The sequence below is a fragment of the Nestor notabilis genome, unplaced genomic scaffold (genome assembly GCF_000696875.1).
Source record: "Nestor notabilis isolate BGI_N333 unplaced genomic scaffold, ASM69687v1 scaffold1630, whole genome shotgun sequence".
Classification (NCBI taxonomy): Eukaryota; Metazoa; Chordata; class Aves; order Psittaciformes; family Psittacidae; genus Nestor; species Nestor notabilis.
In genome coordinates, this window is record NW_009910520.1 from 310,545 (window position 1) to 325,296 (window position 14,752).

The following is a 14,752-nucleotide window of genomic DNA, read 5'->3' on the forward strand; positions in this document are numbered from 1 at the left end:
CCCCGCCCCCTGCCACTGCCATGTAGGATGCTTTCCCTCTGAAACTACTCCCACTAGGAACCGAGCTCTGGAACTCCCAGCGCATCCAGCCTCCGTGGCAGCTCGGCTTGGCGGCTCTGGCAGCCGGCAGAGGCAGCAGCTTCTAATGGTGGCCAGAAGGAAAAACTTCAGCTCACAGAACAAGTATTTGTGTCTGCCCTTCAAAGCCAGAGGCCAAAATGGGACAGCGGAGAGGCAAAGAGAAAAAGGAAGTGTGGGTAGCTGTGGGGTGTTGTGAGAGGAAGGTGCTGGCATAAAGAAAGGGCAAAGAAAAACAAAACTCTGTAAAGTCTGAGATGAATGAAGACACCAGGAAGCCGAGAAGCTCCTCCCAGCTGCAGGGCTGCTCTGCAGGTAGTGGAAGATGCCCCAGGCCAGGCTCTGTAGGTGTGGTACAGAGCAGGGATGGCTTCGCAGCCCTGACTTACCCTCTGAGCCCTCCGGTTTATCTGGCTCCAGCACCAAGCAGGGGCTTTGAGGCCCCGAGGCCCAGGGAAGAGCAGCTTCTTTGGCTTGGCCACAGCGAGCTCACTGGGGGAGGATGAGGCTCTTCCTTGGGACCCACATACGCTTTGCCTACGGAACACACAGATCCACTCAGTTGTTCCTCACCCGTGCTTAAAATCCTCCCAACTGACACCAGCACTGTCTGCAGCGCATTCAGGTTTGTGCAGGAAAACCAGTTGCAACAGATAACCCAGGAGGCAATTCCGGATTCGGTATTTTTTGCGAGCACTTTTCATCTCGGGCTTTCAAAGTGTTTTGCAAATATGAACTCGCTTAAGCTTCCCCACAACCCCCGTGAGGCAAAGATAATGATTGCTATACCCATTTTACAAATGGGGGAACTTCAGCACAAAGGAAGAAAAGTGCTGCCGCAGATCAAGCATAGCAAGTTGAGAACAAAACTGAGCGATCCTGCCTCCCAGGCGCTTGCACTAACAAGTAGAAAACCCTCCCTTCCGCTCTGGTTTGATTGAGAGTAGCTATTCCAAACAAAGGTGTAGCATTAAAGTAATGGAGAAGAAAACGTGTAGATCAAGTTCAGTGAGAAGCTTCAGGAGCTTCAGAGCATCAGTACCATCAGGCTGCACATTTAACACAGAGCGAGCTGCAACTTGGAGGAGAACGCAGACAGGTAAGTAGGAAAAAAAAAAGCCCCCAAAGCTTGCTCTTTGTGATGGTTTGATTAAGAGTGAAATGCAGAATGGCACGATGGAAGCAACACATCCAAACAAAGTACTTGCACATCTTGCAAATTTGATATTAAAACATGCCACGGGGACATAAATGTAAAACCCCTGCTCCTAGCATCTGCAGTAGAAGTGGAGTGAGGAATGTGTCAACAGTGATGAGGTATTGTCAGGAAATACAGTTTGGCTTAAGCCTGAGAAGCCAAAGTGTTGATTCAACCACAGCCTAGAGTTCTGATGGGGTACGAACAGGCTGTGTTCATACTCACTGTGTATCGGTGGTTTTGGCTGTCAGAAGCAAGAAGTTGTCCAAGCTTTTCTCTAAAAATTTTGGAATAAGATGTTTGCTGATTATAAGGAACATAACTAACATAACTATTTTTACTTAATTATTTTATTTATTATGATAAGTCAGGTTTTTTTCATCCAAAATCTTGTTTTCAGGTTTGGTGGGGAATTAAACGAAGAATTCAGCAGTACCCCAGAGGGTTCCACCTGTCAAGTACAAGAACAGATGTGAAGTGTTTTTTTTCCTTGACTAACACTAGGCTCCATAGAGAGCTGATGATTCCTAAGGTGTGTAACCACAGAAGGCTTCTTACTCCAGATAAATTGCCACTGAGCTATTTAAATTCCTAACTACAGTAGCAGTGCAAACACGTTGATGAAATAATCGCTGGGATTTGGCTGCATGGTGCTGTTCTGCTGCTTGCAGCGCTCTGGGGTGATTGTAATGTCAGGCAGGATGGGTACTAAAGGAACTCCTGGGAGAAAGCTCTGTTAACCAGTTCAGTACCACTGCAGGAAATACATAGTGCAATGGGCATTATACAACTGCAGTGTACCTGAAGTCCTAATAACATGCTATGTTGCTCAAGTAGCATGTTATTAATAGCATTAATATTAATAACATTAAAAATGTTACTAATAACATTCACAAGGAGTGGTTTCAAGTAATAGAAAACACTTCAGAATCTTACAGGGGGAAGAAAGTGATCCTTTGTGTTACAAAAGAAAATGACTACAATAATGTCCATCCCTGCTGTCTATAAAGAGGCCCCTAAAATTCACCAGTTTCAAATACCACAAGCCAGAGAGGTTCCTTCTTCTTCTCATTAAATTCTGTTCTCTTTACCTTAGAATTCAGCTGTTAAAACATAATTTCCCTTTCCTTTCTTGCACAGCATCGGAAAACTTTTACAGCCTACCAAATTATTTTGAAAATGGGAAATCCAGAAATATAATCAAATTGAGAGACACACTGGGGCTCTGCAATACCAAACAAGGAATGCAAATTTCACATAGGAAAACAGAGAAAAAGGATTCAGTCAAAGAAAAGTAGTGAAAGCGACAGAGAATTACATGGTAACATTCCATTGATGAGAAGATGTATATGTTGCTAACTTAAAACTTGAGCTATGGTAAGACATGTTCAACTGTAAAAATAATGCGTGAGAATCGGATTTGATTTTGTGATCTGCCTGTTTTCATTTAGATCCCCTGTGGTAATTCGGTCTTTAATTTCACAGTAGCTCAAAAACGATACACACAAATACACAGACAAACAGAGTTAACAAGATCAAACTTCCTAACACAAACCAGAACAGTGTGAGCAGCCAATAATTCATGATGTAATTTATGACTGTTTGCAAAGCAAGCATGTTTTACCTAATGGGGTGAATGTCTCTTTATTAACTTACTACTAAATTAGGTACTGAACTAATAGCATTGTCAGAGGCCTGTAAACAGCACAGATATGAATCAGTGTTTTGTGGCTGCACTGTAATTATAATAACATCCTGAACAAGCTGTGTGCCATTGCAAAGCAAACAGACCCGGTTCTGATAGTCTTAATACAAGAGCAAAAGTTAGCAAACAGAGACTTGGCAGTGAATCACAAAGCAGACACACTTCTGTTTCGATATATAATGATGGTGAGATGAAGCCAGTTGCCTAAGCTGAATTAGAGACACATGACACACGTATCAAGAACATCATCTCTGCTGGGAATAGCTCTTCACATTAATCTGAAAGAGCCCCTAGTTTATTCCTATTATCACTGCCAGTTCACTTCTTAGTAAAGCAATACAGAGCTACAAACACATACCAACAGGCAACAACTGTGCTCCTGCTGCTGCTGGAGGGATTTCGATTTCAGACTATTCATCAGAGGCAAAGCACTGTCAGCACAGCCCACGGGGCAAAGACTGAAGGGGGTCTTTTATCTAGCCAACTGCCAAGTGGAGACTTGCTTCTGTGTCCTCTCTTCCATTCCTTCTTTCCTTTGTGTTTCTCAAGTAAACTGCACACAGCAGTTACACCGGAGTGTTTCTTAATTCCAGTTTTCAAGCTTTGAGTGAACGGCATGAAACTGTAACATTTCCTTTCTGGTTCATCTTTAGTGAAACACAGAACTATTTTTTTTTTAAATCTTGTCAGAATGCAATCTTTACCTTTAAATTATGTTTCTGAATTTGTTTTTTACTAACAAAATATGCATGAAAAAGCATCTTATCTTCAGAGTTCCTCTCTTACTGCATACACCTAGCTAAATTTATAATCCTTTGACACACCGCAGTGGGTTAGTTGACAACTGAAGGGAACACAAATCTCATGTGTTTGAAACTTTTGCTGGTAGGCACTGAACTGAAGCCTGTAAGGCACAGAAATACAAGAGAAGGAATCACTATTCCATTCCAAGTTTTCTCCCTGATTTACGAGATGACTAAGGGCAAGTTATTTCGGTTCTTGTCTCATCCCATTAGCATGTGTATTATGCTGCTTTCCCCACACTGTATCACCTTGAGAGCTGGGGGGAAAAAAAACATTTAATGGGGCTAACTACTATGGTGATGGGAGAATACAGCAGGCCTTAAAAGTGCTGCAGTTTCACAATCCTAAACCTCCCGACAATCAGTAATTAAAATACTATCAGGCAAGACACATTTACAAAGGAAAGACAAACACTGCACAGCTTCAGTACTTTTTAACCCGTGGTGTTCAGATAGATGGGGCTGAGTGTGCTGTTCCCGATTAGTCTGCCAAGCTCTCAATCGATCTACTTTTCTCAACGTATTTAAGTTCTCCTTACAAATATGCACACTTCTAAGGGGAAAAAAAGTAAAATTATAGGTTCAAAAATGGAAAGAGACTGGAAACCAGTTTCCTAGAAGAAAGAATGAATGAAACAGGTTCAGGTCTGGGCAGCTTACCAGGGCAATGTGCCTCCAGGCACAATCACTATCTTCCCTTTGACTCACCCCTCACATCAACCCTCTTTCCTCCCGAGTACAGCTCAGGTTCAAATGCCAAAATAACCTTTGGTACAACATTAACCCCTGAAATTCAAGCTCAAGGCGTCCATATCTATCTGGGAATAAACTCACAATATATATACAGTCACAAATGGAGTAACTGAGTTTTGAATTACAGGTTCTATGAGAGTCCTATGACCATAAGATTTGAATCCTTGTTCTATCGAAGACCTTTGAGTTTTATATCCCAAGAGCTTTTTAAAATTCACATTTTCAAACTTGCCACCATAAAAAAGAAAAGTGTCTTTTCTAACAGCAATAGATAAGGAACTCATACAACTCCCTCAATCCTGCAGACAGAGTTTTAAGAAAAATACCTTTACCATAAGATCAGAACTTGACTGTGAGAAGCTATAAACAGAAAGAATGATACTTGACACAAACCAGTTTTAGTTTATGATTGCTGAAAATAAATTCTTATTTTAAACTTGGTCAGAATAGAAAGCTTTTCATTATCCTTTTACTAATGTTTGTGTTTTCGGTCCAGTTATATCACTACGCTGTGCTTCTACTTCCATGAGCTGATCACTCGTGTTTTCCAGAGTGTGATGAATTTTTTAGAAGCCAGAATTTCACTTATGATCAGTAAGTGTCAATAGAAAGAACTGCTGAGATAGTATATTGAAGTTCTTTGCTTTATCTGGGCAATTGAGGCAATCACTGTACTTTCTTCTCTGACACAAACTCAAATAAAACAAAAAAAGGCACCGAGACATAAATTACTGGAATTCTCTTTCTTCCAGAGAGTAAAAGAAGCCTATGTTCAGAGCTTCTTTATTAAGAAGTAGGTGTTTGCCCATGGACAACTGACATTTGTGAGATAGAAGCAGAAGTTTTTTACGCATCAAAAGTCTTAAAAGATCAAACTGTTGAGAGAAATTCTCCTTCAGCTCAGTGGGAATGGTTGCTACTTCTGGCAGTTTTATATTCTCTATCTGTCACTGACTTGAAACTCAAAGCTTCAAAGGGACATGGCATGTAGCAAAACCCTAATTTTCAGTAACTCCCAAGCTTATTACAGTCACGTTTACCTAAAGTAATCAAATCTAAAATGAATTATTTTTTATGCCATGAAATTGTTTCCTATGTATTATAGGGACATCATGAAAGATTAGCCAGCTTCCTTTATTTTGCAAGATGAGGAGTTGTGTACTTACCTAAAATGTCTTCTAAAATGTAAATTGTGCAGTGTATTGGTTGTTGTACTAGTCAAGAAGAGTTCTAGAAATCAGTGCATTTCAGGGAGAGTAGTATACAGTAGTTACTACTTCCTTAAAGGAGGCAGTGGAGGGAGGAAGACCATCAACAGGACACAAGGAAATAGAATGAAGCGGCATCCAGGGAAGTTCAGATTGGACACTAGGACATTAAGGAAAGGTTCTTCACTGAGAAGGTGGTTGGTCACTGGACCAAGCTCCCCAGGAAGGTGGTCACGGCACCAAGCCTGTCCAAGGAGCATCTGGACAATGCTCTTAGTTATATGGTGTTAAGTAGTGCTGCGAGGGGCAGGGAGCTGGACTCGAATCTTGTGGGTCCTTTCCAACTTGAGATATGCTGTGATTCTGTGCTTTATGATTAATATGTGAAAGTTCAAGAAGTCTTCCAAACCCAGGATTTTTTATTAAGATGAATGTAGTCTATAGTGGCTCATAACTTTTACTCTTTTTTTAAGTGATGTGGGCCATGAAGTGATACAAACCTACACTGAGCATTGTACTTACTGTTAGTAAAAGTACTGTTCTCTAAAGGAAAAAAAACCCCACATGAATTTAATCACCTTTGTTTCAGTCTCACAAACAGGTTCAATATGTAAGAATAATCTACATAATCAGAAAACAATCCAGGATTCAGGTTGGAAGGGACCTGTGGAGGTCATCTAGTCCAACCTCCTGCTCCAAGCAGTTCAATCATGTTGCTCAGGACTTTGTCCAGATGAACTCTGAGTCCCTCTGAAGACAGAGACCCCATAGTCTCACTGAACCACCAGTTACAGTGCCTCACTATCCTCATTTAAAAGATTGTATTTTTTTCCTTAGACCAAATTGGAATTTCCCTTATTGCAACATGTGACTGTTGCCTCCAGTCCTTTTCTGTGCATCTCTGCTGACCTCAATTCACTGTCCTTCATTGCACCAGGGCACACTGGTGACTCAGGTGCAAAATACAGAATCACAGTATCATACAGGTTGAAAAGCACCTCTTGAGATCACCTTGTCAAACACTCCTTGGTGAAGCAAGGTTAGATAGAACAGGTTGTCCAGGAACATGTCTGGTCAGGTTTTGAACATCTCCAAGGATGGAGATGCCACAACCTCTTTGGGCAACCTGTGGCCAGAGTCAGCCACCCTCACAGTAAAAAAGTGTTTCCTGATGTTCAGAAGGAATTCCATGTGTTTTGTGTCCACTGCTTCTTTCCCTGTCACTGGTCACTGCTGATAGAAGTCTGGACCCTTTGTCTTCATTCCCTCCAATCAGGTATTCATACCTGATATTTATGTACTTACGAATCGCACACTGGAGAGTTACTACTTCCCAGGTGCAGGAAGTTGCATTTGCTTTTGTTGGACTTTCATGAAACTCCAGTTGACCTACTCCTCCGCTTGTCAGCCCATATATACACATAAAAGATTTGTAAGTGTCTGTAGCATTAAGTCCATTTCTAGCAGGTCGCTTTCACAGTCTCGCTATTTGAAGAACTTCACTCAGCTAAGTTAGATCAAAGGGACTTCATGTAAAATGCAGTAAAAGTGATTTTATAGGCTTTTATGATTTAAAAGCAGACAGTAGATTTAGAAGCCAATTCAGACAGTCCACCCTGCTATATGATATAGAGTATCTGCAGGCAGAGTCTGAGGCAAAAATGGACAGAAGAAAATAGATCATATTTCTGTCCATAAACACCAATCTTCCATTCTCAGGTAATTCAAAATTGGGCTTTTGCTGGGAACAGAGGTTATTGCTGTTCTTGGCACACATTACTGCACAATGTGGAGCTTGTGTTCCTATAGAGTGGCCTTAGCTGATAAACTGTTATGTAAAATTAATTACCATGCAAGTCAGCAGAGACTGCCCCAGGGAAGCTCCTCTCTTCAGTGCTGTATCAGTAATGATCACTGACAACTACATTTTCAGGTGCTCCTAAAACATGACAGGCTTGTGTCTTTGCAAGCATTGTAGCAAAGTGAAATCCACTCACCAGAGAAAACAAGGAAAGAATGAATCTTTGCAAAATCCATGTTTACAAATGAGAATAGGAAAAACAACCATGCCAAATAGATGCTTATCAATTATAACACTGTACTAACAAATACAATACTCTAAGAATATTATCTTAGTAGTAAGATAACTATACTTGTACTACTAAGCTCTTCTTACAAAACACAAAGTTTGCCAGGTCTAATCTTAACATAGATTCATGAATTGCATTAGCGTGCTAGTTTTTTTGTGGGCTTAGGTCTTTCTATGACCTTTCCAACTCTGTCATTACTTAATAATAATGGGTTAAACTTACAGTAGTTAATTAGTATAGCAATGAGTTATGAAATATTTAATTTCATACAAAGATAGCACGACAAAACACTGCAATGGCTTCTGTCTTCTTAATAGTTTAAACTAAAAAAAGCTCTCAAAAGTAATTAAACACACTACTAAAAGATATTATTTCTTGCAAGGGATTCTTTCTTATTTGTAGAAAGGTAAATACAAGCTTAAGACCCTCCCATGCTGTTCATCACATCAAATTTGACAGCATGATTTCCATATACTGCTGTTTCCTCACACTCTGTTGCACGAACCTTATCTGGCCCAATGCAGACATTTATGGTATAGTTCACTATAGCTGAACTGATTGAAGAAACTCCTTTTCATTTGAGTCATCAGTGAAAACGCAGGGCCTTTTAAGATGTGATTCTTTCTGTTCTATTTTAGACATTGACTTTAGGATGGGATGAATCACAACCTAGAAATGCCTAGGTTTTTCTTCACTGGGATTCTCTACGATGACTAGCTTAGGGGTAGACAGCTGCACTTTAGTCATAAAGTTACGTGAGATTATTCCTACTCCTTTTCTCTATAATCATATTTAGAAGGTGAATTCTTCAGGCGCTGCCAACTTTCATGACTCCTTATCACCATCACAGTAAAAATAAGAAATGTTTCCAAGATCAAATTACTAACCTAGCATAAGAAATATCTAAAACTTTCTCTAAAAACTGGCCAACCTCCCCTATTTTTAACTTTGAATTAAAGGAAAAGGCTTTGGGAACAAAATTACTCCCATCATCTGGTCACATTTCATGGATTTTAGACTATCTGTTTTTGGCAAAGTCTCCCAGAGCTTGGATTCCAGTGCTGAGATCATGAAAGCTTCAGAATTTTATCCCAAGTCTTTCCAGCTGAATGGCCTTTTGGAGCATCAGCAGGCTTCACGACTGACAGATGGGTGGCAGCCTCTGTGATAGATGGAAACCTTTCTGCATGCAGTCCATAAGGAAAGAGAAGCACAAGCACTTCTCACCATGTATTTGAGAAACGCAAGTGACCTGTGTGTCCATCTTGGTGACAGACTGCTCTGGAGTTAAGTCAGAATTTGACCATAGACATCACATCCCCACAGTGCAAAAAAGGGTTTGGAAACAGCAGTAAGCAGACCTCACTACTGCAGTCAAATAACAGAAGTGTCTCCGAATACCTATGACTTTAACAATGACACTGTAGCTTGGGAAGTCTTGATAGCCTTAAAGTATAACACAAAGCATGGTTCTTCAGCCATGAACACACAAAGACAAAGCAGAGAAAGACTTCCATGCTATTATACCTATTTCCTCCTCCTGTTCCTATCTCGCCTTTTCTAATAAGTGAAATGACTGGTACAGGGATGGAGGTGGCACCAGCAAACGCGCCTTTCTTTATACAGGACTTAACTAATCTTACCAAGTTGCTTTAAGCTACTTCAGTTAGCTCTCCTACCTTAGCAGAAAGGATACTGTCATGTCCTTTACTTCCCCTGACCCCATGAAAGACACAATTGGCATATGACTCCTAGAGAATGATTTACAATAATCATGTATTTTCTTTCCGAACATGCATAAAGAGTTAGTTTTTACCTGAGTCTTCCATCCTCTGCTGCAGCTCCTCCTGGTATAATCTTAGTAATGAATATCCCAGGATCATCCCCAATGTGTGGGTTATCTGTTCCTCCAGCAATACTGAACCCCAGGCCAGAATTCCCCTGGAAAAATAAAAGGAAGTAAATGCATCAGCAGATGCTAGATTTCCACAGCATTTGTCTGTGGTGCACGAGCAAAGTATCATTTCTTCCTAAAGAAAGCACTTGATTTGACAAGCTCCAAACTTGAAGGCAGGTGACTCAGTCAGAAATAATTAATTGTCAGGTAAAGAACAGAGGCTGTGAACACAAAGATTTCCCAGAGTTAATGGAAGAGTTAATGGATGCTCCTACAGAAACAGGATTTGACCTAAATTTGTTTTCAAAAGCAGTCGCATAAATTAGCATCTGAACTCCAATATGAATTTATCCAAGTCAATGAGAGCTAGAGGCTAAAAACACTCCACAGCTCTGAAAAAAAGACTTTAAAACCCACTGCCATTTATGAACAGAAGCAGTGAATAAAATTTAGCTCTGAAGTATTTTAGTACACTTTCTGTTGAAAAGTGATCACTGCTCGAATTCACATGCTTTAGAAAAACCCAGCTCTGCACAAGACTATTTCTTTCATCTTACTGATTTGCTGGAATGGAAGGTTTGAAAGAGATATTATGAGAGTCTACTTAATAATCCTACTTACTGCTTCTACATTGGTGAGAATATACTGAAAGATAAATAGGCATGACATACATACATATGCTTGCAAATTGAGTCACTGTTTTCCACCTGCAATTCAACCCCACATTCAAACCCTCTTTTGGGAGTATGTATTAGCTATTACACTTTTCTGTATAAACTGACATTATCATTGCAAGGGATTCTTTCTTAGTTGTAGGAAGTTAGATGCAGGTTTAAGACCCCTTTATGCACAGGCGGGGGTCTTAAAATTCAATGCAGTAACTTCATCCTTACAGTCTCTCTCATCCCAAAGTATTTTCATAATTAGGTATTTAGGCTTATCAGAGTGATATAATGTTATTGATATCACAGAATATCAATATCACTACTGTGAATGAAATATGTTGAGGGTATTAAAAATGCTTTTATCATTTCATGAACTTCTCAGACTACTGGGAGTTTCTTTCCTTCACTGCTGCTTGTGTAAAGGTATCCAGTTCAGTCCTAGTGAGAAGAGTTACTAATAAAAATGGCACCTCAATGCCTGGTTGGTTTTTTTTTTAATATAATTACTATTTTGTAATTTCAATCAAAGCTCATTTCTGCATTTTGGAACTGTACTTCAATTAGTAGGACAGGCATGCAGTGCATTTTGTGTGTGAAAGCCTGCACGTTGGCTGCCTGCAGCATGTCAAATTCCCCATTCTGTTATCAGTATTCTACATTCACAAGCGATGCAGCTCTTATTACTCAAGAGATGCACAGGCAATCTGCAGCTCTTCTATCAGCATATAATTGTGAATACATCTTCAGTACTGAAGTAATTTATAATCCAAGGAGAAAGATTTAGGACTACACGTATCTTAATGCTTCTCAGCTAGCTATAATATGAAAAAACATTATAATACTGAAATACTCTGTGTATATATTTTCTGTAGAGTTAAAAACCATCTTCAGGCTAGCATTACAAGTCTTTGATTTAATCTCCCTTTCAAAGAATCAAAGAATCACTGGGTTAGAAGAGACCTTATAGCTCATCTAGTTCCAACCCCCTACCACAGGCAGGGACACCTCCCACTAGACCAGGTTGCTTAACGCCCTGTCCAACCTGGCCTTGAACACTGCCAGGGATGGGACATCATCATTAGAATCATCTCAGGTTCAGGTTATTTTCCCAGCATTTTAAAACATGCTTCATTATACAGTCCACTCTATACCAACATGCACTCTAAAATTACTATAGGAATATCTTCCTGTAAGGTTTTCTCTACGTCATATAATGAACCTTATCTTCCAACATGTAGGAATGAAAAAATATGTACTTGCACGCACTTCAGGAAGCCTGAACGACAGCCTTAAAACACTACTAAAACCAAGAGCGGATTTCTAGAAAGTTTGAGTAATACTTGATTTTTAAGGAAAAAAAACCAAAACACAAACCCCAACTCCACAAAAATTAAAATTTTGGGGTTTATTCCTAACTGCAAAGGGATTTAAAAAATATGCAATAACCTGCATTTCTGAATAGAGGTGGATTTCCAAACCCCTCAAACCTTCTCTTGATAGAGAAAGAGGAAGAGCAGGGTAGGGAGGAGGAATCTGGACATAACTGTTAGTTGGTTAGGGAACACAAACATAATAAAAGAGCGTGCCTGAAGAGCTTTAAAACCTACAAAACCTTGCCTGTTATGTGGGGTGTGTTTAGCTGTTCCAGTTCTTCACATAAAGTTCGTTACATTTCTTAGCACAAAATAATTTCTGAAACGGTTTCATGCTTTCCCTGCTCTCTTTTCCTCCTGCCATACTTTTTTCCATTAACTTTTTAGAGTTAGAAAACAGCAATGCTGACTGCAAGCAGTGATGTGGTAAAACGGCTACGGACTCCTCAGAAGAATCAGTGCTAGCCCTTGAACTTTTATCCATAAACATGCATCTGTTTTACAGCAGGACCATTCCCTTAGGAATAACCTTTTAAAAGAACAGGGCAGCATTCCTCACTGGCACTTCTGTATCCAGAAAATTTCAAGCCATTACTCTGGCTGCAGTCCTTGACTTGATGAACAGGATCTACAAGTTGTCAGACACTAGCTGCCTCGGCAGCGAGGTATGTCCCTGCAAGGCTTTCCCGCACCAGAACTGTGCTGAAAAAAGCTAAAAGCAGTATTTTTCACTGTGGTTCTTGAAGGGTCTTAATTTGCTACATATAAAACTATTCTACCTCTGTATTTCAGCTCCTGGCCAACAAAGCTAAAAGCACAGCTACTCATGGCCTTTTAAGAGACTTGAGTTGAAAAATAACGCAATAGGAGATTTCTGGTTAAAAGCTGCTTTATCTCAGATCTGAGCAGCAACACTGATGTACAGCTCTCTTTTCTCCCCTCATGCTTACTAGTTCACAGGTTCATCAGCATATGGTTGTTGTATTAAAACCTCATTGTAGCTGACAAGCTGTAAGTTCAAGTTCCAATCAAGCACTGTCTACTAGCATAACGCTTCCTGAACCCTTCTGCAGGGGTTAGCTCTCCACCCTTTACTTTTTGCAACTCCTTTGTCCCCATTACTGGAAAAAAAAAAAGAGGGTGTTAATTATCTTCACAGCTTTTCTTGGCGTATCTCTGTCTCCCTGTCATTTCATGTTAGCCGATGGAAATGTCTGCCTTCCCTCAGCCCAAAACAACAGCTGAACCATCACTCAGCCACCGCATTTTCCAAGGTGGAACATTCATGCTTTCTTGCATGCTGACTCTCATGGTTGGGAGTGGTTCACCATAAATATCAAGTTAATTCACTGCCCTCTTTCAATTCCAACCCCTACTTCCCTTGGAAGCAAATTAACAATGAGCTCAGAGGCCTGGTGACAATGCAGATAAATGTTTAAGAAGAACTAATAGCAGCTGATACAGAGAAGAAGAGGTGTAAAGCAACAGAAGTCTTCTTCCTTTGGGATACTCCACTGATACTTTTTAATTGCGATCCATATTTAGGCCTAAATATGCTTGCCTGCTTTGTTTCAGGATTCTTCAGTAGAAGAGATTTAGGCAAAAATCCTAACACATATGTAAGGGACAAAAAACTCTGAACAAGTCTCAGACCTCCTAACTTTAGTGGCATGGTCAAACATCATTATTCGCATGTCCAAATATATAAGGGTCCAGATATAAATACTTCTGTGTTCAATTCATGTTAGCTAAATTATCTCTTGACCTAAATCTTGCTGTCTTTCTCCAAGTTCTCACATAGATCTCATATAATTAGTTACCTGCTATACAGGGAAGATTAGTATAAAATTACTCAGCAGTAGATGCATGCTGTATTAGATGTGTTTTTTTAATGGGTAGTTCAGTTTCTTCCTAGCTTCCCCACCTTTTGTTGCAAGGCCTCAGTCATGCATGCAGCCTGACAAAAGGCTTAGCATAGTACAACATGCCTGGTTTGGCTTAAAACCAAGTTACCTCAATTTCCTTCTATTCATGCTGGATATCTCATGTTTCTTGGGGATCTACCACCAAGCTCAAATTGCTCTGTTGGCTCAGCCTTACTTTTCAAGCAGAGAAACTTAGCTCAAACTACCAAATCAGAGTAATTTCTCCCTGGCCAGCCCCAAAGTCTCCTTCCTGTTCTCCTCTGAAGGGAAGGTCAATACTTTAGGGTTACTACACCAGCCTGCCCCCTTTATGCCTTTCTCAGACTAGGCTTTGCTCCTCCACAAGAATCAGCTGAATTCTTCATAGCTCAGCCTGCGCAGGGAAGAGTCCTGGCTGTAATTCTTCCGGCCCTGGAGGGGCAGACAACCTCCAACAGAGACGCATTATTACTTTAGATGAATGGTGTTCTACCTTCTGCCAACACTGAAACACAACACTTAGGGTCAGAGTAAGATGGTGGATGATTCACATGCCAGGGAAAGAAAATAAAACTTGCAAGTTGTGGCCAGTTTGAATCTTTCCCCTCAAGACTTGTTATACTGCCAACATAAAGATCAAGAAAATAAAGCAAGAATCCCCAACAGGTAATAGTTTTGGGTAGCCAGAAGGCTATGAGAGCCATCTTTCTTATTTAGCCTTCCATCTTACATTCTTCTCCTTTCACACACTACTATAAGCAGCCATATAAGAGTTTGCATCTTCATAGGTTGCAGCATTTTTATTTTCCCAGAAGTACTCCACGCTGACTTCCATGGAAATAGAGTTAAGGCAACAGTGAGAACTTCTGGAGCTATTTTCCCATGCCTACAGCACTCTGCGGCTGATAGCCCTCCATACACTTCTACAACTGATATCCTCCTCATTGTGCCTCATTTTCTTCTTTTTCTCTGCTCAAGAGCTGCATTTTGCCTCAGAACAGATTTTGATTACGAATGATGTAAAGTCCTTCAGTCTTTACCAAAATCACGGAAGAATGTAAGTCCGAGAAGCAGGAAT

General features: G+C 40.3%; 1 protein-coding gene across 1 annotated transcript in view; it reads right to left on the reverse strand.

Annotated features, from left to right (window-relative positions):
- The window catches only part of LOC104402488 (disks large homolog 2), a gene marked incomplete at both ends in the record, with an annotated part of 363,023 nt that overhangs the window by 307,824 nt on the left and 40,447 nt on the right, over positions 1-14,752 (reverse strand). The window contains one exon of the mRNA XM_010010378.1: positions 9,652-9,776. Within this exon, the coding sequence (XP_010008680.1) occupies positions 9,652-9,776 (125 nt within the window). The remainder of the gene's footprint in view (positions 1-9,651; positions 9,777-14,752) is intronic.